The sequence below is a fragment of the Chiloscyllium punctatum genome, chromosome 29, assembly GCF_047496795.1.
Source record: "Chiloscyllium punctatum isolate Juve2018m chromosome 29, sChiPun1.3, whole genome shotgun sequence".
NCBI classification, from domain to species: domain Eukaryota; kingdom Metazoa; phylum Chordata; class Chondrichthyes; order Orectolobiformes; family Hemiscylliidae; genus Chiloscyllium; species Chiloscyllium punctatum.
The window spans coordinates 67,881,519-67,905,711 of record NC_092767.1 but is presented as its reverse complement, the minus strand read 5'-3'; the positions used below and the strand labels follow the sequence as shown (position 1 = coordinate 67,905,711).

Here is a 24,193-nt window from a genome sequence, read left to right as displayed (position 1 = left end):
TGTGCTTTCTCACTTTCGTGTTAAGGGTGTTGGTTGGTAACACTGGTTCTAAAGCACAATAAAGGTCATGACTGAAGGTGTCTTTTTGTACAGGGGTCCACGCGGGGAGGGGTCTAGCTATTATTGGGGTTGGCACAGTGTACCCAGTCTCTGGATTTAATTCTTACTAGGTGTAAAACCGATTTTAAATAGCTTTCTGCTGCAATATTACTCAAATTAAGCTCCTTTGTGCCATTGTTTGAAGTGCTGGTGTGAAGTCAGAATTCTCACAATGCCAGGTTACAGTCCAACAGGTTTATGTGAAATCACAAACTTCGAGAGTGCTGCTCCTTCATCAGGTGACAAAGGAGCAACACTCTAAAAGTTTGTGATTTCAAATAAACCTGTTGGACTATAACCTGGTGTTGTGTAATTTCTGATGATGATAGAAGTCCTTGAGTGATTTTAATACAAAATTCCCAGAGCTGGGATGAGAGTCTCTGGAATTTCGAATATGTGGCACAAAGGTTTACTCCTGTCTTGGCAGTCTAAGCTCTCTCAAGTTGTGGCCTGTGGTTTCTCGTATACAGCTTTGTAACTGCAGAATTTGCTGAGGGAGAGCCACAAGGATACACTTTGGGTGATGCATTAGCAGAAGACCTCATCAAAGGTGACTTGTTTCAGCAGTGCAGGGCAACAGCCAATTGTTGCGCTGTGACAGTATTAATAATAAAAGTAATATTTAAGCCTGAATATTTCATCATGTCCACGTGTTGGTTTTCGTTTGTAGTAGTAAAATTTACTGCCTTTAATGACTTGGAGACCGAGCAACCAAATCTTACCACAGCAATTGAATTTGAACTCTTATTAATTCAATGTTTTAAAAAGTTAGCATCAAGCAATTGTGACCATGAATCATAATAATTGGAGTCATTTAAGGTGGAAACCTGCTATCTTCACAATACATGACTACAGCAAGACAGCAATGTGGTGGAACCTTAACTGCTATCTGAGTAAGCCCAGGCAAGAAAAGGCATCTTTTCCAGGGTGTTTCAGGATGGGAATAAACTGCTAAACCACAGTCTCCTCCTACGTGTTTCAAGAGCTTGAGTTTAAAAGATTAACAAAGTCTGGGCAGACAAAGGGATTCAGTGCCTCGGGAGAAGGAATGAGGTTGTTTTTGGGAGGGGCATCTTCACCTTCCAGTTAAATAAAATACCTTGTCAAACATCTGAAACAAAGTCCTTACTGTCACAGCCTTTGATATGGAAACAGTTGCTGTGAAGCATTAAAAAGCTGCTGTCAAGGGGAACAAAGAGAGACACCACATTTACACAAAGCTGTTATGAACAAGAACAGGTTTGCAGCAGAGATTGGGAATTGAAGAGTTTTGCTGCTGCTTTGGTTTTGCCAGAGCTGACCAAACTGTTCAACAAGGTACATTAAAGGGGTCACCATAAAGGAGTCTCTGGGAATATGGTACCATCAAGACAATTAGGAGCTGAATTAAAGCAGGACAATTCTGTTCAAATGACAACCATCTCCAGGGTCTCAAATGAAATACAGCTGTTGGTGGAAACTGATTTGCTTTAGGTGAAAAAGTGAAGTCTTAAATACTAAATGCTGAGTTGGGGAACTTTGGAACGACATGTAGTGCTACACATCTGCAGCGACTGATGCAGATGTTTGTGATTTTGTGGGACGTGTTTATTTTATCAATTAATTAAAGTGAAGCACTCATTTTTATGTACTATTTGCCTGTAATCAGCCTGTCCTCTTATTGACTGTAAATGGTCACCATTGAATAATATAAAGGTTGCAATGTGCAACATTCAAGTGAGACATTAATAAACAGACTCTATAAAATACACAGACTTTAATCAAACAATTAATTTAATTAACAATTAAAAAAACCCTTCAGCAATCTCTGGTCACAGTCTGTCACTGGTTCGGTACAGTTCATCATCTGAATCTTTACAAACCAAGAAGTATTCATTTCTCCTGAGTGCAATCTCACAGATGATGGAAGCCTAGACATTGCTTTCACAACCTACCCACCACTTCTCTCTCCCTCTCAGTGCATTGGCTCTACAGCCATCTGCGTTTTGGTCATGGTTGACCAAGAGGTGAGGTACAAAAGGAAACATTATTTGAGAGGGACCCATCACACAGGGAGAATTAAAATTTTTGCCTTGGTTGCACAAGGATAGAAGAGCTGGCATCAAAAACCCTTCTCAATCAAAGTAAAGTCATTTGGTTCTTTGGACAGATCATCCCTTTGAAGGCAAGAATTTCTTCACCCATCTCCAATTTCCCTTAAAATGGTGGAAAAGATTGTCTACCTGTTTTAATCACATTCTGGAATGGATCTCAAACCCAAAGCTTCAATGTCAGAGATTTCTTTGATGAACTACAAACACAGATCAGACAGTGACTCTACAAAAGCCACGGTGCAGGCAGGTAAGCAAGTTCAAACCAGCCTACACTGAAGGACACCACCTTTTCAAAAGGTTCTTCCTTAATCTAGTGTTTCTTTACATAAATTTGCATCCCTTACATATCAGTTTTTATTTTTAGAAAGGGTATTTTCACACAAACTTTATTCCTGCTTTTATTAAGTAAGTGGGAAGAACTCCCAGGCTAACTACCAGCTTAAACCATATCACAAACACTCCTTCCTTAGGTAATAATCACACACCGGGTTATAGTCCAAGGGGTTTATTTGAAAGTACTAGCTTTTGGAGCACTGCTTCTTCATCAGGTGGTGATCCTGTTGTGTGAGTTTTAACTTTGTACGCCCCAGTCCAACACCGGTATCTCCAAATTGTTCCTTCCATATCAATCATGGTCTGATGTGGGACTCAACCTCGTGCTGCTGACAGAGAGACAGGGACACTACCACCACACAAGACCTCCCAGAAACTCTCTGTAAAAGCACAGTGCCATTTTCTTTTATTAAAAAAAAACAAACAATCTGTTCAGAGATGTTATAACACACCTCTGGAGCAGGTGGGACATGAATCAAGACCTCGTGGCTCAGAGTAGGGACACTATCACTGCACCACAAGAGCCCCTATACAATAACTGTGTGTTCTTCTAAGATGTCTTCTCATGAACCTGTTTAGAGGTGTTACTACACACCTCTGCAGCAGGTAGGATTAGAGTCCAGGTCTTTTGATTCAGAGGAACGGACACTACCACAGTGCAATAAGGCAATCCAGAACTGCTATTTATATCACACAAAGTATACATTTGTATACCATTTGCCTCCCAATTATACTCTAATTGACAGAAGAAAATGCTGCCATCTCTCTGCAGAGCAAGCAGCACTTGTAAAGGTTAACATATGTGTAGGCTGACCTTTCACCAGAACCAGAAGACCTTAAGAGTATCTGATTGATACTAAAGCAGCCGTATTGATAGCTACACCTCTTGCAGCTATGTCCTTGCAACCTTCAGCTTTCAGAGAATGGGAAATTCCTCCCATTTTCAGGAATCTTCAGCTCCACAGGGAGGAAAATGAAGTGGGAGTCAATGGGAATCTTTCAGAAAACCACTTCATGCCTGATGCTTTGGGGAAAGGATCATCCCCTTGGCAGGAAGCATGGGAGGGGAAGACACTAGCACTTGAGGTCTGGGCTGCGCAGAGCTCTCCAGAGTAGAGCCGTTTGCCTGGGGCTGCGCTGATGGACGAGGATCAGATTGATGTGGGCGCAGGGATTATCTCGATGCTTGGGCTCAATGTCGAATGTCTGGAAGCCAGAGTGATGCAGTAAGCTAATCTTAAGTGCCATGAAGCACATCCCAGTGAAAACATCATCAATTGGGAAGAATGGGATGTAGTGAGAGACTTTGTAGAGAGATCTGACCAGGCTCCCCGAGTACAGGAAACCCCCACCCCCAGCATAAGCTGGGTAGGCCCCATCGTAGAAGGATTTGGGAATGCTGTACTTGCTTTTCTTGTCTCGGAGTGGCGTGGCATTCACGATGGTCTGTCCAACATAAAGTTGGCTGCTTATGTCATCGCTCAGTGATTTCAAGTACGTCACCATCACGGGCGTGTTAACGAACACATCGTCATCCCCCTTGAAGACGTACCGGACATGGGGGCAGTGGACCGTGGCCCACTTGAGGAACAGGTAGTCCTTCAGGGTGAGGTTAAACAGAGTGTCTTTGAACTCCCACTGGAGGATATCCCTGTACAGCCTGTTCTCAAATTCCAGCAGCCTCCAGAGGTCGGGGCCATCGCCCACGTTGGAGGCCGAGCCCAGGAGGAAGACAGTGCGGACCTTCATGCCCTCCACGGTGCTCTCTTTACCCCAGGTCTCGCGGATGGCCTGCCTCCTCTCAAAGTTAGCGGCTACCGACTTGATCACGAGAAGCAAGAAGGTGTCACCGTCGCACTTGTCTGGCTGGTCGATCCGTTGGGAGTAGTCCTTGCAGTTCATGTAGCGCAGGAAGTCCCCGTGGGACTCAGAGAAGGAATAGGCCTCAAGCACTTCAGGCCCCATTCCGGCTTCGATGCAGTTGGACGAGGGGCTGTAGGAGGAGGTGCCATTGAGAATCAGGCGATCAAGCAGCTGGAACATCTGGTGCTGCCTGTGGTTCCAGAAGTTGTTCTTCTCAGGGATAAATCTCTTGAAACCGGAAGAAATGTTGATCAGAGAGATCTTACTTTCATTAGTGGCCAAGCTGGGATAGGAGACGTTTGTAGCATTCAGCCAATTATTGTGGACGTATACTCTCTGCACAAGAACTTGCATCAGGTCTTTGGAATGCCAGCTCAGAAAAATATGGAGTGTAGCAAGACCTAACACAGCCACCACTGCTAGGCGTAACTTGGAGTATGCCATTCCCCTCTAACCTGGAATAGGAAAGCGAAAGTATTAGAACAAGGTTCTCATCCAACTGTACAATAACAATTTGAATTTATATAGCACAGTAAAGAAATTTCAACAAGCAATTTCTAGGGCAAAGTCTCAGTAAAATTAGTAGGGTTCCAAGGAATGTCTTAAAACAGGAGTGGGATTTCCAGAGCTCAGGCCCAGGCACAGCCACGAATGGAAGTGCAATGGAAAACAGAAATACTCAGAAGGCCAGGGTTATAGAACCTCCGATATCTCTGAGGGTAACAGGGCTGGAGAAGGTTACAGTGGAGGGGTTTAGTCAACAGGACCAGGATGTATATCCAATCCACTCAATAGTACTTTAGAATGAGAGTCTAATTTATATTCGCCTTTCAGTAACTGATGATCACACTCGAGGCCAGAGGGAAGGGGAGAGGTCCTGGCTCCTGTGCCTCAGTTTTGCATTAGGAGGGTAGTTTAGGATCATACACTCCACGTTGCTTAGAATTTGTAACAAATCCAAAATGATCTCAACAAAATATAGGATGAAGAAATAGATGGGGAGTCATCTAGACTCAAACGTTAGTTTACTCTCGCAAAACGGGTGCTGCCTGACCCGCTGTGATTTCCAGCATATTTTGGCCTGGTCAGGGTTGATTCTGTCAAGACACTGCCCCACCCTGGCTGAATAATGGAGAACGAGGGGAACGTAGTCCCAGGAGAAGCAGTCATCCAAACCAGACTGAGTGATGGAATTTCTTCACATGAAGGATTGCAAATTCGGAATTCTCTACCCTGGGAAGCTGTGGATTCTCAGTGCTTGAACATATTGAAGACATGAACTTTGTTTTAATTTGAACTACAGTCATGGCTGTAAATTAGGAAATGAAGCAGGCACAAACAGTCATGCTACAATAGTCAAATAAGCTGTTTCTGTAATGTTGTTTGAGGGGCAAACCCTGTCTAGGACACCAGAGAGAAGGATACTGTGCTATTCTTCAAAATTGCATCCCAGGATCTTTTCCATCTACCACCATCTGAAAAGAGAACAGGGCAGCATTCCTTCAATACAGCACTGCAGTTTCAGCCTTCCTTGTGTGTTTAAGTTGTGCTGGGGGGGTCATGAACCTTGAAGCTTGTGAGATGATGGTACTACAAACAGAAAGTGATATTGTTGGCTAACCTGCTGGAAGTCACTGCTGAATTTTACAACTCCCGGGCTGTGCTGTCGGACTGCTGTCCAAATCTCTGCAGGTCATTGTCACTGTCACAGAATCCATTCAGGGTTAGTTAGTAGGTGGATACATATTCGGCATGGGTGGATGGGGATTGTAACATGAAAGTATTATACTTCTGTCAGGAAGCCCTGGCTGGACGGGGATGGAAGGAAAGACACAAATGGAGGGGTGGGCGGGGGGAAAGAGAGAGTGGGGGAGAGAGAGAGAGAGAGACAGACAGACAGACAAACAGACAGAAAGAGAGAGAGAGAGACACACACACACAGAGCCGAATACAATATCAATCCAGAACGGGCGGCATGGTGGCACAGTGGTTAGCACTGCTGCCTCACAGCGCCAGAGACCCGGGTTCAATTCCCGCCTCAGGCGACTGAATGTGTGGAGTTTGCACATTCTCCCTGTGTCTGCGTGGGTTTCCTCCGGGTGCTCCGGTTTCCTCCCACAGTCCAAAGATGTGCAGGGCAGGTGAATTGGCCACGCTAAATTGTCCGTAGCGTTAGGTAAGGGGTAGATGTAGGGGTATGGGTGGGTTGCGCTTCGGCGGGGTGGTGTGGACTTGTTGGGTTGAAGGGCCTGTTTCCACACTGTAAGTAATCTAATCTAATCTAAAAAAAACTAAATCTCTGTGGGACCTGCTGAGTCTTGCCTCACTCACACGGTGGCTGATAGCACAGGCCAGAACAGGAAGTATCGTTGGAGGTGAAATGAAAAGTAAATTCCTGTTGTTTCACAAAACAGCATGGAGTTTAATCAGAAGATTCCTGGGATCTGTATCAGCTGGACAGTTTTCCTTGTTTCAACAAGTGACTGCAAGCCTGATCAGCTCAGGGTGATCACACAACACTAAACAGAGTCGAAACGTGTGGCTCTAGAAAAGCACAGCAGGATTCCTGACGAAAGGCTTCTGCCCAAAACGTCGACTCTCCTGCTCCTCGGAAGCTGCCTGATCTGCTGTGCTTTTCCAGCACCACACTTTTCGACTCTGATCTGCAGCCCTCACTTTCTCCTACCATACATTGGATCCTGATCTGACATTAATCTAGCTCTTTGTTTGAGCTGGTTTGCCCAAATTTCAGCTGTTCTAACAGCATACTGCCATTAAACTATCCCAAAACATCCCAGAGCAGGGACAACACAGTGTTAGATACACAGTATAGCCTCCTCTACAACTGTCCCCATCAAACACTCCCAGGATAGAGACAGCATGGGGTCAGATACAGAGTAAAGCTCCCTCTATACTGTCCCCATCAAACCCTCCCAGGACTGGGTCAGCACGGGGTTAGATACACAATATAGCCCCCTCTACACTGTCCCCATCAAACACTTCTCGGACAGGATCAGCACAGGGTTAGATACAGAGTAAAGCCCCCTCTACACTGTCCCCTTCAAACATTCCCAGACAGGGACAGCATGAGTTAAATATAAAGACCATCTCCTTCATTATCATTATTCTTCACATCCTTCCCGGAGTTAAAACCACCTCCTTGCCTCCAGGGTGTTCCTGCATTTTCAGTTTACTCATTATGACAAAGTTAGCGTTTACTGCCTGTCCTTAATTGCGGTGATAGTAGGTCAGCTTTTTGGACTGGCTGTAGGCCACGTGGTGAAGATACACCCAGAAAGAAGTTCCAGGAATGAATCTAACTCCCATTACCAACATCCTACCACAGGCTCACCCTGATCAGTCCTAAAACTACTGTGGCTGTGTATTCTGCAGCAAGTGACTCACCTTCTGCCCAGGGGTTCGTCACCTAGGTGACATGGCATTAGTCAGAGATGTGATGGACTATTCTCCCATTTGTCTCTCTGACAGTTGCCTTGTCCTCAGAATTTTACGCATATCTATGGGATCCCTTCCTCAGTCTTCTAAACCCTGGAGAATATAGGGCCCAGTTAAGAGAATTTATAAAACTGATGAAAAATAACGAAAGAAAGAGAAACAAAGTAGAAATTAAGATGAGCACCAGGAAAGCAAAGAGGATACGTGAGAGAACAAATAAAATCAAACTGCAAAAGTAAAGCATGTGAAGACTGCCAAGAGTAAGAATCATCTATCTCCAGAAACTTGATGAGGAACCTCTCGAGGGTATTTAATAAATTGGCCTTCTAAGCTCCAGTGAGTAGAGTCCCAACCTGATTAATGTTTGCTCATAAGACAATCCCTACAGGGGATCATCATACTGAACTTTCAGTGAATGCATCCAATGAAAATGATATCTTTCATTAAATAAGAGGAACTAAAACTGCTCATAATACTCCAGACAGGAACAGCACAGGAGAAAGTGAGGACTGCAGATGCTGGAGCTCACCATCAAGAGGTGTAGTGCTGGAAAAGCACAGCAAGTCAGGCAGCATCTGAGGAGGAGGAGAATTGATGTTTCCGGCATATGCCCTTCATCAGGAATTCTCATCCCTAATGAAGGGCTTACACCCGAAACATTGATTCGCCTGCTCCTTGGATGCTGCCTGACTTGCTGTGCTTTTCCAGTACTACATGAGAATTCCTGATGAAGGGTTTATGCCCGAAACAGCAATTCTCCTGCTCCTTGGATGCTGCCTGAACTGCTGTGCTTTTCCAGTACTACATGAGAATTCCTGATGAAGGGTTTATGCCCGAAACAGCAATTCTCCTGCTCCTTGGATGCTGCCTGAACTGCTGTGCTTTTCCAGCAGGAATTGCACTAGGTCAGACAGAGTAAAACTCCCTCTACACTGTCCCCATTAAAAGTGGACCTTCACTGAATGGTCAGGACACTCATAAGGAGCAAGAGATTGCGAGCAGCAGCAGAATTGGGGAAAGGGTTAAATTATGAAGAGGAACAGGTGAATGGAAAAGGTGTTTTTGCTCTGCAGTAAAATAGGGACTTTCTAACCCAGACAATAAAAGATGACAATGGGTTTGATGCAAGGAAGCTATTTCCTCATGTCACCTGTGGGGATTTGTAAAAGAGAACATTGAACAATGAAAATCTAAGTAAGGTTAATCTCAGGAAGCTTCCCGTCTTCACAAAACTACACTCTCCGCACACAATCACAAAGAAGAAAGTGTTCAATCTCTGTCAGAGAGTTTGGGGAGGTGTGTGTGTGTGTGTGTGTGAATGTCAGGGGGTGGGGTGTGAGGATGGTGATGTGCATGTGGAGTGGGGTGGGGGCCATGTGGGGGGCTATGTGTGGGGATCCAGGTGTGTTGGGGGGCAGTATGTGGGTGGGGAATGTGAGAGAGTGGGGAATGTTTGGGGGGGGTTGAGTCTTAATTGAGCAGTAGAACAAGTTCACTGCCTTAAGGGACTGAAAGAACTCCACATTCTGACTGTAATATTTCACATCAATTGGGCCAGGAGATGGTGAATGCCAAGATCTGATAACAGGCATCCTGGAATTCCTAAAGGTGTTAGAAACTGAAGCTGCAGAAAATTAATTTCATTATCAAATCTAACATTGGGCACAGTATTAGGGAGTGGTCAATTTAGTAGACTTACATTCAATAAGTAAAGTGACATATAACCCTGGTAATAGCTGGTAAAGGTCTGTGTCTGCCCTGAAGACTAAACAGCGCACACAGAACAATTGAGTCATTTCAGACCAGTTTGTCAGCTGTGGTGAACTCATAGCATTCTTACCTCTGAATCACAGAGTCATGGTTCAAACCCCACTCCAGGGCTTGGTGTATATAAAAAGCAAGGCATTTTCAAATTTTGTCTTATCACTGCATTGTTCAAAGTGTTGTCTTTCAGGTGGTGCATTAGACTATCCCCTGGTGCTATTTCCAAGGACAGCAGTTATCCCCATTGTATGTCCCAGTATTGTTGCCTCACCCAAAATACAGGTCATCCCATTGTTTTGTTATTAATGTGGTTAATAATGATGGCAGAATGGGGAAGTTAGTCTGTGACACTGATATAACCAAACTCGAAGAGTCAGCCCTTCACGCACCAACTCAAGAGTCCACAGTTCTATGGTGAGAAGTCAGCCATTTAGGATTGAGAGCATGAGAAATATCTTCACTTAGGTTGTGAATCACAGACATGTTCCCCCAAAGCAAACACTGTCTGTTGAGTTAATGAGTTTATATTCAAGAACACAAATCTATGGGACTGTTCCTTCAATGTTCTTGTGGACGCTAAAGGAATCAAGTGGATCCCTCACAAAAGGGAAGAGAGAGCTGGGACATAAAATTGGAGAACATCCTATGGGTTACCATTGACTAGAACAATGGGACTAGGTATTTGAATACCATGGTTACAAGAGCAGGTCAGGGTCTGGGAATCTTGCTGTGAGTAACTCACCTCTTGACTCTCCAAAGCCTGTCCACCATTGACAAGGCCCAAGTCGGGAGTGTGATGGAACACTCCCCTCTTGTCTGGATGGGGGCAGCTCCAATAACACTCAAGAAGCTCGACACCATCCAGGACAAAGCAGCCTGCTTGAGTGACATCATATTCACTACTTTCAAGATTCATTGCATCTCAGTAGCAGATACAAGATGCACTGCAGTATTTTACCAGGACTCTTTCAACAGAAACCACCAAACCCACAACCTTTGCCATCTACGACAACAGCCACATGGGGACACCATCCCCTACAAGTGCTCTACCCTAATGGTCTGTGCAGTTCAATAAGACAGTTCACCACCAACTACTGTACTCAACAGCAAATAAGGATGGGCAATAAATGTTGGCCCTCGTTTCTGAAAAACAGAATTCAGATATTAATTGCATGCCATTATGATCATGAGTGGAGAGCAGATAGGACTTGAATTACAAGCAGCAGGAAGCTGTGATGATGAACACAAGCTAACTGTGATGAGAGATATGATAGTGCTCATTATGGGAGTTAGCATGACACAGAAGCCATTCAACCCATTGAGTCCATGCTAGTCCAATGATGATGGGAGAAAAGACAGACAGACTGGCGTTGCTGGATGAGAATTCTCTCCCCTCGCAAAACTTCAGTTTTACACTTCTCGATGACACTCCTGCTTAAACCTCTCAATAGCTTCATCCCTCCCTTAATTCTAACTTGACTTCATATAGAATTATAGAATTGCTGCAGTGTGGAAGCAGGCCATTCAGCCCATTGAGTCCACACCAAAGAACATCCCACTCAGAGCACCCCCCCCCAACATCCCTTGTAACCCTGCATTCCACAAGGCTCATCAACCTAACCTGTGCATTCCTGGACACTACGGGCAATTTCCCATGAGCTGATGGTCTGCATCCCAAAGTACTTAAGGAGGTTTCTCTAGAAATCGTGGATGCATTGGTAATCGTTTTCCAATGTTCTATCAATTCAGGATCAGTTCCTGCAGAGTGGAGGGCGACTAATGTTGTCCCATTTTTCAAAAAGGGACAGAGAGAGAAAACAGGGAATTATAGACCAGTTAGCCTGACCTCAGTGATGGGAAAGATGCTGGAGTCAATTATAAAAGATGAAATTACAACTCACTTGGATAGCAGTAACAGGATAGGTCAGAGTCAGCATGGATTTACGAAGGGGAAATCGTGCTTGACTAAGCTTCTGGAATTTTTTGAGGATGTAACTCTGAAGATGGACAAGGGATAGCCTGTGGATGTAGTGTCCCTCGACTTTCAGAAAACTTAAAGTCCCATATAGGAGATTACTGAGCAAAATTAGGGCACATGGTATTGGGGTCAAAATACTGACTTGGATTGAAAATTGGCTGGCTGACAGGAAGCAAATAGTAGTGATAAACAGGTCCCTTTCGGAATGGCAGGCGGTGACCAGTGGGGTACCACAAGGTTCAGTGGTGGGACCGCAGCTGTTGACATTATACATTAATGATACAGATGAAGGTATTAAAAGTAACATTAGCAAATTTGGTGATGACACGAAGATGGGTGGCAGGGTGAAATGTGAGGAGGATGTTAGGTGAATACAGGGTGACTTGGACAGGCTAGGTGAGTGGACGGATGCATGGCAGATGCAGTTTAATGTGGATAAATGTGTGGTTATCCACTTTGGTGGCAAGAACAGGAAGGCAGATTACTATCTAAAAGGAGTCAAGTTAGGTAAAGGGGAAGTACAACAAGATCTGGGTGTTCTTGTACACCAGTCAATGAAAGCAAGCATGCAGGTACAGCAGGCAGTGAAGAAAGCTAATAGCATGCTGGCCTTCATAATAAGAGGAATTGAGTATAGAAGCAAAGAGGTCCTTCTGCAGCTGTACAGGGCTCTGGTGAGACCGCACCTGGAGTAGTGCGCGCAGTTTTGGTCACCAAATTTGAGGAAAGACATTCTGGCTATTGAGGGAGTGCAGCGTAGGTTCACAAGGTCAATTTCCAGAATGTTGAAAGATTGGAGTGACTGGGCTTGCATACACTTGAGTTTAGAAGGATGAGAGGGGATCTGATTGAGACGTATAAGATTATTAAAGGATTGGACATTCTGGATATAGGAAACGTATTTCCGTTGATGGGTGAGTCCAGAACTGGGGACACAGTTTAAAAATAAGGGGTAGGCCATTTAGAACAGAGGTAAAAACAGGTAAAAAGTCTAGAACAGAGTTGAGGAGAAACTTCTTCACCCAGAGAGTGGTGGATATATGGAATGCTCTGCCCCAGAAGGCAGTAGAGGCCAAGTCTCTGGTTACTTTCAAGAAAGGGATGGATACAGCTCTTAGAGATAGTGGAATCAAGGGTTATGGGGATAAGGCAGTAACAGGATACTGATTGTGGATGATCAGCCATGATCATAATGAATGGTAGTGCTGGCTCGAAGGGTCAAATGGGCTACTCTTGCACCTATTGACTATTGTCTATTGACCAGTCCACCTAACCTGCATATCTTTGGACTGTGGGAGGAAACCCACGCAGATAATGTGCAAACTTCACACAGACAGTTGCCAGAGGTTGGAATTGAACCTGGGTCCCTGGCACTTTGAGCCAGCAATGCTAACCACTGAGGTATCATGCCGCCAATATAATTTGAGTACATTACATGATCATCAAAACAAAGGTAACATTTACATGAGATGCAAACTAAGTCAGCTTTTAATACTGTGTGTGATTCACCATATTCAAAATAACAGTTCATATTTATTCATTAGTCATGACATGTTGACACACTCTCTACACTACAGGCGAAAGGATTTTTTATTACAGTTTCCAGTCCTTAGCTCCTACATCCCTCCCTTGATTCGTTACTCCTTTAAAACTTCCTAACAATTGGTATACCTGTTCCCAACACAGACTGTGTTTTATACCCAATTCCCACCAGTGTGTCCCACATTAACCTGAATGCTATGAGTCAGGAAGTCAGACTACCCTCACTCTGCCAAGACATGTTTTGAACTTATTTGGAGACCATCCAGGCAATTTTGGAGCTGCAAGTCAGCACTCTCTGATGTTGCAGCATTCCCCCAGTGCTGCTGTCAAATGTGTTAGCTGGGATTATGCAGACCCTTCCAGCAGACACCTCGGGGGGGAACTGTTACAAACGGCCTTTGATGCCTGCACCATTTTGATGGGAACATCCACTGGTCACGTAAGAAGAGAGATAGGCCATTCACCTCTTTGAAACCTCTCACCCATTTAATTAAATGAAAGCCGCGATATTCTCAGTCTCTGTTTTCATTCGCACCACTGTAAAAAGGAACTATTGATTTCAGTCTTGAAAGTTTCAATTGGCTCTCAGCAACCATAGCCTGAGAGAAAGTTTTGCATCCTTCCACAGAAAGAAAATTCTTGATTTCACCGTTAAGTAGCTGAATTTTAAGACCGTCACTAAAGGAAATTGTTCCTCTATACCTACCCTATTGAAAATCTTTAATGGATTACGTCTTGGTATTAATATAAGATTTAGGTTCAAAATTTAGGTGTTCCATCACTGTAACCCACCCTAGCCCCATGAGGCTAACATGCCAGGATTCTAGATAGGGTATGGTCAAGGATCTCTGGAACGGAGGCACACAAAGTAAAGTCCAATACTTAGCTTCCTACCTTGGCTTTTACATCTGTCCACTAATGTTTAGCAATGAATGCACACAGACATCTAAATCACTGCTCCTGCACAACTCCAAGCATTAAGAAAATATTCCTATTTCTCCTTCTTGAATCCCAGTCGGATGACGTAACCCTTCTCCACTTTGGATGCTGGCTCCTATAGTTTTAGCCAAAATCTTAATCTGTGAGTGCCCCTCTTGTTACTTAATGCTCCCTGCCCGTACTTTACTGTATTCTACAACTTTGCAGTAGGAAATAGAATTTGCACATCCATGTCATTAATGGACATGGCAGATTGTTGAGGCCGCTGTTCACCTTTCTCAGAAACCTTATAGATTGCATCCCACCTCTTGCAGAACATGGACTTTTCCCACACTCTCAATTTCTACTCTCTAATAGTGTGTACTATCATTTGGTCTTCTCTGCAAGATCTTATCAAGAGTTTTCTGGAGATGAGGCCTGTGACCTGTGGTGTTCCTCAGCGATTGGTGCTGGGCTCACTTTTGTCTGTCATTTCTATAAATAATTTAGATAAGAGGTATGGTTAGTAAGTTCAGGGAGGACACCAAAATTGGCAGTATAGTGGACAGTGAAGAATGCCATCTAAGATTATCAAAGAGATCTTGATCAGTTGGGTCAATGGGCTGAAGACTGGCAGACGGGAGTTTAATTTGGAGAGGTATTGCATTTTGGTAAAACAAACAAGGACAGGACTTATACATTAAATGTAAGGTCCTGGGTAGTGTTGTAGAACAGAGAGACCTAGGGGTGCAAGTACATAGTTCTTTGACATTTGCATCACATACACACAGGACAGTTAAGAAGACGTTTATCACACTTGCCTTCATTGCTCAGATCTTTTGAGTACAGGAGTTAGGATATCATTGTTGAGGTTGTACAGGACATTGGGTGAGACCTTTTCTGGAGTACTGTGTCCAGTTCTGATCGCCCTGTTATCGTAGGGATTTTATTAAACTGGAGAGGATACAAAAAAAGATTTACCAGGGTGTTACCAGGAATGGAGGGTTTAAGTTAAAAGATAGGCTGGGACCTTTTCTCATTGGAGTGGAGAAGTTTAAGGGGTGACCTTATAGAGTTTTGTAAAATCATGAGGGGTATAAATAAGGTGAATGGCAGGCATCTTTTCCCAAGGGTGGGGGATTTCAAGACTAGGTGGCATATTTTTAAGGTGAGAAGAGTAAGATTTAAAAAAGACATAAGGAACAATTTTTTATTTTACATAGACAATGTTTTCGTGAGTGGAATGAACTTCCAGTGGAAGTGGTGGATATGGGTACAGTTACAACATTTAAAAGACATTTGGATAAGTACATGAATAGGAAGGCTTTGGAGGGATATGGGCCAAGTGCAGGCAGGTGGGACTAGTTTATTTTGGGATTATGGTCAGCTTTGACGAGTTGGACTGAAGAGTCTGTTTCTGTGCTGTATAACTCCGCATCTGTTTAAATGCTCCCCTCTCCACGCCGCCAGTTGTCTCCCTAAATAGGTCAACTAGGTTAATCAACTAGGTTAACTAGACCTATACTTTGCAATTTCACGTTGACTCCCTCTGGTCAGATCACACTAATTGATGTACTTACTCACTCACTCTGACCCTGATTATAATAGATTCCAATGATCTCCCTAAAGTTGACATGAACTTACAAATTCGCTTCTTTCTTTCTCACATTTCTTAAATTGCAATAGATAATTTCAGGATCTGGAGTTTTGAAAAATTAAGACTTACATCTCTGAAGTTCTTTGCATTCCGTTTTGTTAACGCCCTGGTGTTGAAACTAGCAAGACATGAGACCTGACTTTCTGATACATTATTCATACCATTACTATCTTTTAAAAATCTTACAACCCCAAAGCTTTTCTTTTATATTTGTTCCTGGTATGTGGATATCACTAATTAAACCGATTATTATCCATCCTGAATCACACAGAAGGCAGCTAAGAATCAACGACCTTGCTGTGTCTGGGCAAGGATGGCAGATTTCTTTCACTGAAGGACATGAGGGAACCAAGATGGGTTTTTCTGACAATGGAGAATGGTCGTCTTTCGACCAGCCTTTTGTTCCATATATTTAGAGAATTCAAATTTCACCATCTGACATAGTGAGTTTCAAATCTTTGTCCCCGTGACTAAATCCGCAAAATTTCATGTGCAGATTATATTGTATCAGTTTTCCTCACTGTGAAAATTGACACAAAGTATGCATCTAACCAATCCATTATGGCTGTAACTACATCAATCTTCAACCCACCCAAATGTCCCTTTAGTGCTTGCGTTCTTATCATCAACAATAATGTTTTATTCAGAAGAGGGTTGCCAAGGTTTGAAAATTGCAGCTATGAAGCAAGATTGGACAGGCCAACACTATTTCCCTTTGATCAGAGGTGACAAGGAGTGGTGGCTGACTGGAGGTTTACAATATCTTTTGAGGGCCTGGGACAGAAGGGAGAGCGAAAACCTCTTTCCTGTGGCAGAGAAGTCAATTACCAGTGGACACAGCTTGGCAGAAAACTAAGAGAGAACATGAGAAACGTCGTTTTGGCCCAGACAGCCGTGGGTGGTCTGCAATCTGCTGCCTCGTTTGGTGGTTGAGAGAGGAACTCTCAAACCATTTAAGAGGGACTCGGTACTGCACCTGAAGCCCTGAAACCGGCGAGGCTACAGACCAAGGGCCGGGAAGTGGGATTAGAATGGGAGGCTAGCTTATTCTGCTGCTACAGGCAAGCTGGCCTCTTTCGGTATTGTAACTTTCCTAGATACCTACACTTTAAAACTCCCAATAGATTTTCCTGACCCCCTCATCACTGGCTCGTGTGGGGAATGAAATGCCAGAGGAAGTAGTAGATGCAGGTACAGTTCCAACATTTAAAATAAATTTGGATCAGGCCATGGATAGGAAAGGTTTAGAAGGATATGGGCCAAACTCAGGCAAATGGGACTTGTTTAGTTTGGGCAATGTGGTCGGCACGGACAAGTTGGACTAAAGGGTCTGTTACTGTGCTGTGTGACTTGATGATGATGATGATGATGATGATAATGGCATTCCTTTTCTTATTTCTTACATTTTCGTATCATTTATGACTTCTAGTAATTGTCACACACATTGGGATTTCAGGGTCCTCTGAATTGGTGTGAATATTTTAATTCTGGTTTGGTACTACCTTTATGACACAAGTAGATCCATTGCCTTTCAGGGATATCATACATTGTTTTACATTATACAAAACACGTTGGTCTTAGCCTCTGAACATCCCTTTCTAATGCACTGGTCTCTCTCTGTCCTCCTGCTGTTCTTTCTTTTAAGATACTTCTCAAAATCTACCGTTTTGACCAAACGTTAGGTGATCTGACATTATGTGGCTCCACGTTTCAAACATTTCTAACTACTCAACCTTTTTTGCACATGTTATGACACAGTTCCAGGCACTTGAACCAACACCTACTGATCAGAGGCACTGTACCACAACAGCCCTTCAAATGTTGTTTTACAATATTCCTATGAAGCATATGCTATTCGGTGAAAAGACACCATTTAGAAATAAAAATTGTTGCTCCGTTCTCATTGCTTGCTGTGGAGATTTGCAGATTTAGGGGGAAAGGTGATGGTCTACTTGTATAAGTATTAGACTTTTCATGCAGAGACTCAAGTACTGTTCTCAGGATCCGGAATCATACCCTATGTGGCAGATTTTGAATTCAATAAAATTCTGTAAGTCAGAGTCATAGAGGTGTACAGCATGGAAACAGACCCTTCGGTCCAACCTGTCCATGCCGACCAGATATCCCAACCCAATCTAGTCCCACCTGCTAGCACCCAGCCCATATCCCTCCAAACCCTTCCTATTCATATACCCATCCAAATGCCTTTTAAATGTTGCAATTGTACCAGTCTCCACCACATCCTCTGGCAGCTCATTCCATACACGTACCACCCTCTGCATGAAAAAGTTGCCCCTTAGGTCTCTTTTATATCTTTCCCCTCTCACCCTAAACCTATGCCCTCTAGTTCTAGACTCCCTGACCCCAGGGAAAAGACTTTGTCTATTTATCCTATCCATGCCCCTCGTAATTTTTAAACCTCTATAAGGTCCCCCCTCAGCCTCTGACGCTCCAGGGAAAACAGCCCCAGCCTGTTCAGCCTTTCCCTTTAGCTCAAACCCTCCAACCCTGGCAACATCCTTGTAAATCTTTTCTGAACCCTTTCAAGTTTCACAACACCTTTCCGATAGATACAAGGGTCTAATGATGACCGTGAAACCATTGTCGAGGAAAAAGCCCACCTGGTTCACTAATGGGTGGTCTTAGGGAAGCCCTTTTGGGGAAGGTTCTCTGTCATTCTCACCCAGTCCTGGTCTGCATGTGATTCTGACTCCTAACTGTCTCACCGGGCAATTAGGGATGAGCAATAAATGTTGGCCTAGCCAGCGAATAAAGTTTAAAAATAAAACTCAACTATATAGGGTGATAGAATGGCTTAGTGGTTAGCACTGCTGCCTCAGAGGACCTGGGTTCAGTTCCAGCCTCAGGCGACTGTCTGTGTGGAGTTTGCATGTCTTCCCTGTGTCTATGTGGGTTTCCTCCCATAGTCCAAAGATGTGTAGGTTAGGTGGGTTGGCCATGTTAAATTGCCCATAATGACTAGGGATGTGGTGGATTAGCCATGGGGAATGCAGGGATAGGGGAGGGGGGTTGGATCTGGGTGAGATGCTAAATGGTGTGGGCTGAATGGCCTGCTTCCACACTGTAGAGATTCTATGAAAATTCAGCCAGGGGAACTCTGATCCACTTCATTTTGTAGTTTAATTCTAAAATCAGACCTCATATTAAATTCAATTATATTACGGTTACTGTTTGCAAGAGAGTCTGACTTCAGATTGTTAATGAACTCTTCTGCCCAGTCTGGTGACAACTCCGTGCTAAAATTCCCTCCTATCTTCCTATTCAAATGATTCCACATCCCTCCCTGTCTCTGCCAACTCGTTCAGCTCAAAAGTCCCCAGCTATCTCTGCCCACCTCCATTTCAAGCCTCCTGTGCAATCCTATTTTAAATCGGTCCACCATCGGCAGCCATGCCCTTGGCTGTCTAGACTCATTGAAACATAGCGAATAGGAGCAGGAGTAGGCCAATCGGCCCTTTGAACCTGCTGCACCATTCAGTGTGATCACAGCTGATCAAGTCCTTTCCAAATGCCTGTCTCTCGGTGTCTAAAACACTCCACCTCTTTGTCAAAATTTTTATTCACCAGTCCCATTGTCTTGCATTGCTTCATGCCATTTCTTTGTCTGATTATGCCCCTGTGAAGTTCCAAAAGGACATTTGACGACATGAAAGGTGCTTTATAAATGCAATTTGCTGTTGTACCTGTTTATTACTCATCACTGAATCCAGTATGTCTGGATTTCTTATGAATCCTAAAATATTGTCCTGGAAAATTGCTCCAATCATTATTTACAGTGAACACACTCACTAACAACACAGTTGCTCGGGTACACGGTTAAAAACATATCCCAGGATGCTTAATACTTTCAGCATGAACAGAAATCCTATTTACTTATGTCGGTTGCCATAGTGATAAAATGGGCACCCTTAAGAGGTGGACAAAAGGAGAGAACCCCAGCTTCTGTCCTCGTCTGGGGTCTGGGTGAGGGTCAGTGCTCTAGTTCCATCAGGCTTTGATCTGAGAGAGACAATCTCCTCCAGGATTGGGAGAGAATCATAGCTGTAAGTGTTGCTCTTTTTTTTGAGGGTCTTTTCAATACTGAAGCTGATTACCTTGATTCCTTGGAGCAGAAATTCCTGTTGTGACAAGTTTTGGCTTTGTTCTTGGAACTTTACAAAAAAAATTGATAAAATCATGAGGGACTTGGAAAGCACGAATAGCCAAGGAGAGGGGAAAGGTTTAAAAGGGACCTAAGGGACAACCTTTTCACGCAGAGGGTGGTGAGTGTATGGAATGAGCTGCTTGAGGTGGTGATGGAGGCTGGTACGAATACAACATTTAAAAGGCACCTGGATGCTATATGAATAGGAAGGGTTTAGAGGGATATGGGCCAAATGCTGGCAAATGGGACTAGATTAATTTAGGATATCTGGTCAGCATTGATGAGTTGGATCCAAGAGTCTGTTTCCGTGCTGTACACCTTTATGTTTGAATTTACTCCAGCCCAGATCCACACTTGTCCTGGCTCCTTACAAAAGTGGAAGGCATAGGATTAAAGTAAAAAGGGGTAAGTTTAAAGGAGAGGCAGTTTTTTTTTACACAGAAGGTAGCTAAGTGCCTGGAGTGGTTGCCAGAGATGGTAGAAGCAGGTACAATCACAATGTTTAAGAGGCATCTTGACAGAGACATGAAAAGACAGGGAATAGAAGGATATGGCTTCCATAGAGGTAAGAGGTCTTTAGATTTAGAAAGGAGTCACATGTTGGCACAGGCTTGGTGGGCTGAATGGCCTGCTCCTGTACTGTTCTTTGATAGTGCTGTTGAATTGGCAACAAACAAGGAAATTTGACCTCTCCCAAATGTGGGATTATAACAGGAACTGCTGCCTCACAGCGCTAGAGACCCGGGTTCAATTCCCGCCTCAGGCAACTGTCTGTGTGGAGTTTGCTAATTCTCCCTGTGTCTGTGTGGGTTTCCTCCGGGTGCTCCGGTTTTCTCCCACAGTCCAAAATGTGCAGGTCAAGGGTGAATTGGCCGCGCGAAATTGCCCATAGTGTTAGGTGAAGGGGTAAATGTAGGGGAATGGGTTTGGGTGGGTTGCTCTTCGGAGGGTCGATGCGGTCTTGTTGGGCCGAAGGGCCTGTTTCCACACTGTAAGTAATCTAATTTAATAGAAACTCCCTGATCTAAATATTCTCCCTGCTCTTACACGACCCATTTCTTTCACCCATCACCAATGGCTCATCATTTCAACACAAATCCCCTCTCTTAAGATTTCCCTTTCTAAAGTCAGACATTTGATGAAGCCATTAATTGCGTTGCATCCCACAGCATCCAATCTTTGACTTTCTGCACTCCTCTGGAGTCTGTTTTTTTTTTAAAAGAAAGGCACTATATAAATGAAGGCAAAATATTGCAGATGCTGGAAATCTGAGAAAAAACATTTGGAGAAACTCAGCCAGTCTGGTAGCATCTGTGGAGAAAGTGAGGACTGCAGATGCTGGAGTACCAGAGTTGAAAAATGTGGTGCTGGAAAAACACAGCAGGCCAGGCAGCATCTGAGGAGCAGGAGAATCGACGTTTCGGGCATAAGCCCTTCTTCAGGAATGAGGCTGGTGTGCCAAGCGGGCTGAGATAAAGGGTAGGGGGGAGGGAATTTGGGGTAGCATCTGTGGGCAGAGAGAGAATCAGTTTAGGTTAGATTGGATTAGATTAGATTACTTACAATGTGGAAACAGGCCCTTCGGCCCAACGAGTCCACACCGACCCTCCGAAGCGCAACACCCATTCCCCTATATTTACCCCTTCATCTAACACTACGGGCAATTTAGCATGGCCAGTTCACCAAAGATGCACATCTTTGGACTGTGATTAAAGTACCAAGTCCAGCAACCCTTCTCCAGTGCACCTTAGTTTTGAAGTAGAGTCATATTGGACTGGAGGCATTAACATTGTGCGTGTCTCTCTCTCTCTCTCTCTCTCACACACACACACACACACACATACATGCTGCCAGACCTGCTGAGTTTCTCCATCCCTTCCTGTGTTTCATAGAATTCCAACAGTATGGAAGGAGGCCATTTGATCCTTAGATCCCACACCGACTGTCTAAAGAAGCTAGGTAAAAACAAGGACTGCAGTTGTTGGAAAGCAGAGTTTAGATCAGAGTGGTGCTGGAAAAGCACAGCAGGTCAGGCAGAATCCGATCCGGAAAAATCGATGTTTCAGGCAAAAGACCTTCATCCGGAAGCATCCCACCCTGTACGAGTAACCCTGTTTATTTTGTACAAATACAATTGGTTGTTTCAACTCTTTATCGGATAGCCTTTTTACACTCAGGGGTTAGCTTCTCTGCCTTTCAGTAGCGCCTTGTGTCAAAAACATTCGGTTTTTAAACAACATCCCCCAGACTCCCCTTGAAATCCAAGTCCCTCAGTTTCACCCATCAGCACAGGAATCCTCCTGCCCCTTCTTCCTCTGAAATAAACCTTCCCAGGATCTGTGTGTGTGTGTGTGAGTGAGAGAGAGTGAGAACAAAGAAATGAAGGCGAACGAAAGACAGAAAAGAGTGGGGGAAGGTTAGGGTGTTAGAGGAGACAATCCACAACAGAGAGGGGGTGGACCATAACTTTTGACGACCTCTGAGGAATTATTCGAAAACACATCAGGAAACTGCCTGTTCTTTATCTACACCTTGACTGCTCCCACTCCCAAACAACAAAGGGGTTTTTTTTTAATATATACACTGCACAGAAGTTATTCGTATTGCAAAGGGTAAGGGTCTTTTTTTTCCCCGCTACCCAGGACATAACTCCCCCTACCCTGCAGCAACCACACCCTGGACATACAAAGGTTTCTTGCCTGTTCACATCAGTGAATCCTTGGCTCTCTCCGCCTGTCGAGTCCGCTCACTCACTCACGAGGCATGGGTTTTCTCCTCCAGTCTCCTGTTCCGCTCTCAGTGTGCCTCTCTCTGCCGCTGGGAATGACACTCAGGGTGGGCGAAGGGAGCAGAAGCAAGTGCAGTCTCACACACACACACACATCCAGCCGGAGAGACTATACACAAAAGGAATGCATCTGCTATTTTTGTCTGTCCCTTAGCGCCGAAATCCCGGTCCACTTCAGCTCAGTCCCCCTCGACTCTGAAAAGCCTGCTTCCTTCAAAAGCCAGCAGCTAAAGCTTTCTCATCTTAAACTCCGGCTATTAATGGGTTTGACAGCCTCTAGTGTTCAGGTAACGGTTGTGCTATTCTGTTACATAGATCGACTGCTTCCGCATCACAAGCCATGGACTTATGTGGGGGTTTTTTTAAAGAAAAAGCCACCCAAGTTGTTCCCAACTATTCTAAATTGATTCCTAGAGTGCTTCAGCCTCTGCAGGATCTGCATGTTTACTTGTGTGTTCTCAGGGGTCTATACCTGTGTGTTGGTGTCTAAATAACTCAAGCTCATAATCCAAACTGGCAGTGCCAGAATGGGGTGGAGGTGCCAGTTCATAAACCAAGACCACCTCTGTCCTCACAATGTGGAGGTACCCAGGTTGGACTGGGATGGGCAAAGTCAGAGTGGTTATAGTCCAACTGGTTTATTTGAAATCCCAAGCTTTCAGACTGTAAGTCGCCTGTTTGTAAGGTGAAGGGGCAGTGCTCCAAAAGCTGGTGATTTCACATAAACCTTTTGGACTATAACATAGTATCATGTGACTTCTGCCCTCGGGTCAGCACTGCTGCCTCACAGCGCCAGGGACACAGGTTCGATTCCACCCTCGGGCGACTGTGTGGAATTTGCACATTGTCCCCACGTCTGTACGGCTTGCTCCAGTTTCTTCCCACAGTCGCAAACATGTGCAGGGTAGCTAGATTGGCTATGCTAAATTGCCCCATAACGCCCAGGGATGTGCAGGCTTGGCAGGTTAGTCTTGGGAAATGCAGGGTTATAGGGATGGGTTGGGCCTAGGTGGAATGGTCTCTGGAGGTTTGAATGGCATGTTTCCATACTGAAGGGATTCTATGTGAGAGACTGGGGCAAGGAGAGGCAAATAAGGCTGGCCCATCATTCAACCATAGATCCTCTGTGGCCCAAACTCCTGTCTCAAACCTGGCCTCTCGAGGGAAGGTTAAACATCTTTACAGCACTATTTCAATGTCAATCCTTCTAGCAGCATCACCAAAAAGAGATGATCTGAATGTGATCACAGTGTGGGAGCTTGCTGTGCCAAAATTGGCAACTTTGGCTCAGGGATTGCTGTAGGTAAAACAGCGCACTGGACAAGCATGAAATATTGAATCATCAGTGAAAATACATTTAACTATTAAGTGTCTAATCATCAGAGAAACACAGGGTATAGAAGCAAAAGTAAACTATTCAGCCCTTTAATGCCGTTCTGCCAATCAGTGGCATCTTGGCTGGCCTTATTTGATTTATTGCAATCACACACGCCTAGGTACAGTGAAGAGCTTTGTTTGTGAGCAACACAGGCAAATC

The 24,193-nt window shown here is 44.3% G+C and overlaps 1 protein-coding gene across 2 annotated transcripts; it reads right to left on the bottom strand.

Annotated features, from left to right (window-relative positions):
• Positions 1-1,854: 1,854 nt before the first annotated feature.
• LOC140454508 (N-acetyllactosaminide beta-1,3-N-acetylglucosaminyltransferase 2-like) lies at positions 1,855-22,908 on the bottom strand. Of its 2 annotated transcripts, XM_072549311.1 has the most exons (3): positions 22,568-22,908; positions 6,010-6,090; positions 1,855-4,843 (listed from the first exon to the last, which is right to left on the bottom strand). In XM_072549311.1, exon 3 carries the CDS (start codon positions 4,830-4,832, stop codon positions 3,600-3,602), a length of 1,233 nt encoding a protein of 410 aa, XP_072405412.1. In that variant the 5' UTR covers positions 4,833-4,843; positions 6,010-6,090; positions 22,568-22,908; the 3' UTR covers positions 1,855-3,599. The 2 variants fall into 2 exon arrangements, with proteins under 2 accessions (XP_072405412.1, XP_072405411.1); XM_072549310.1 differs by lacking the exon at positions 6,010-6,090 and having other exon boundaries at positions 22,568-22,907.
• Positions 22,909-24,193: the final 1,285 nt, after the last annotated feature.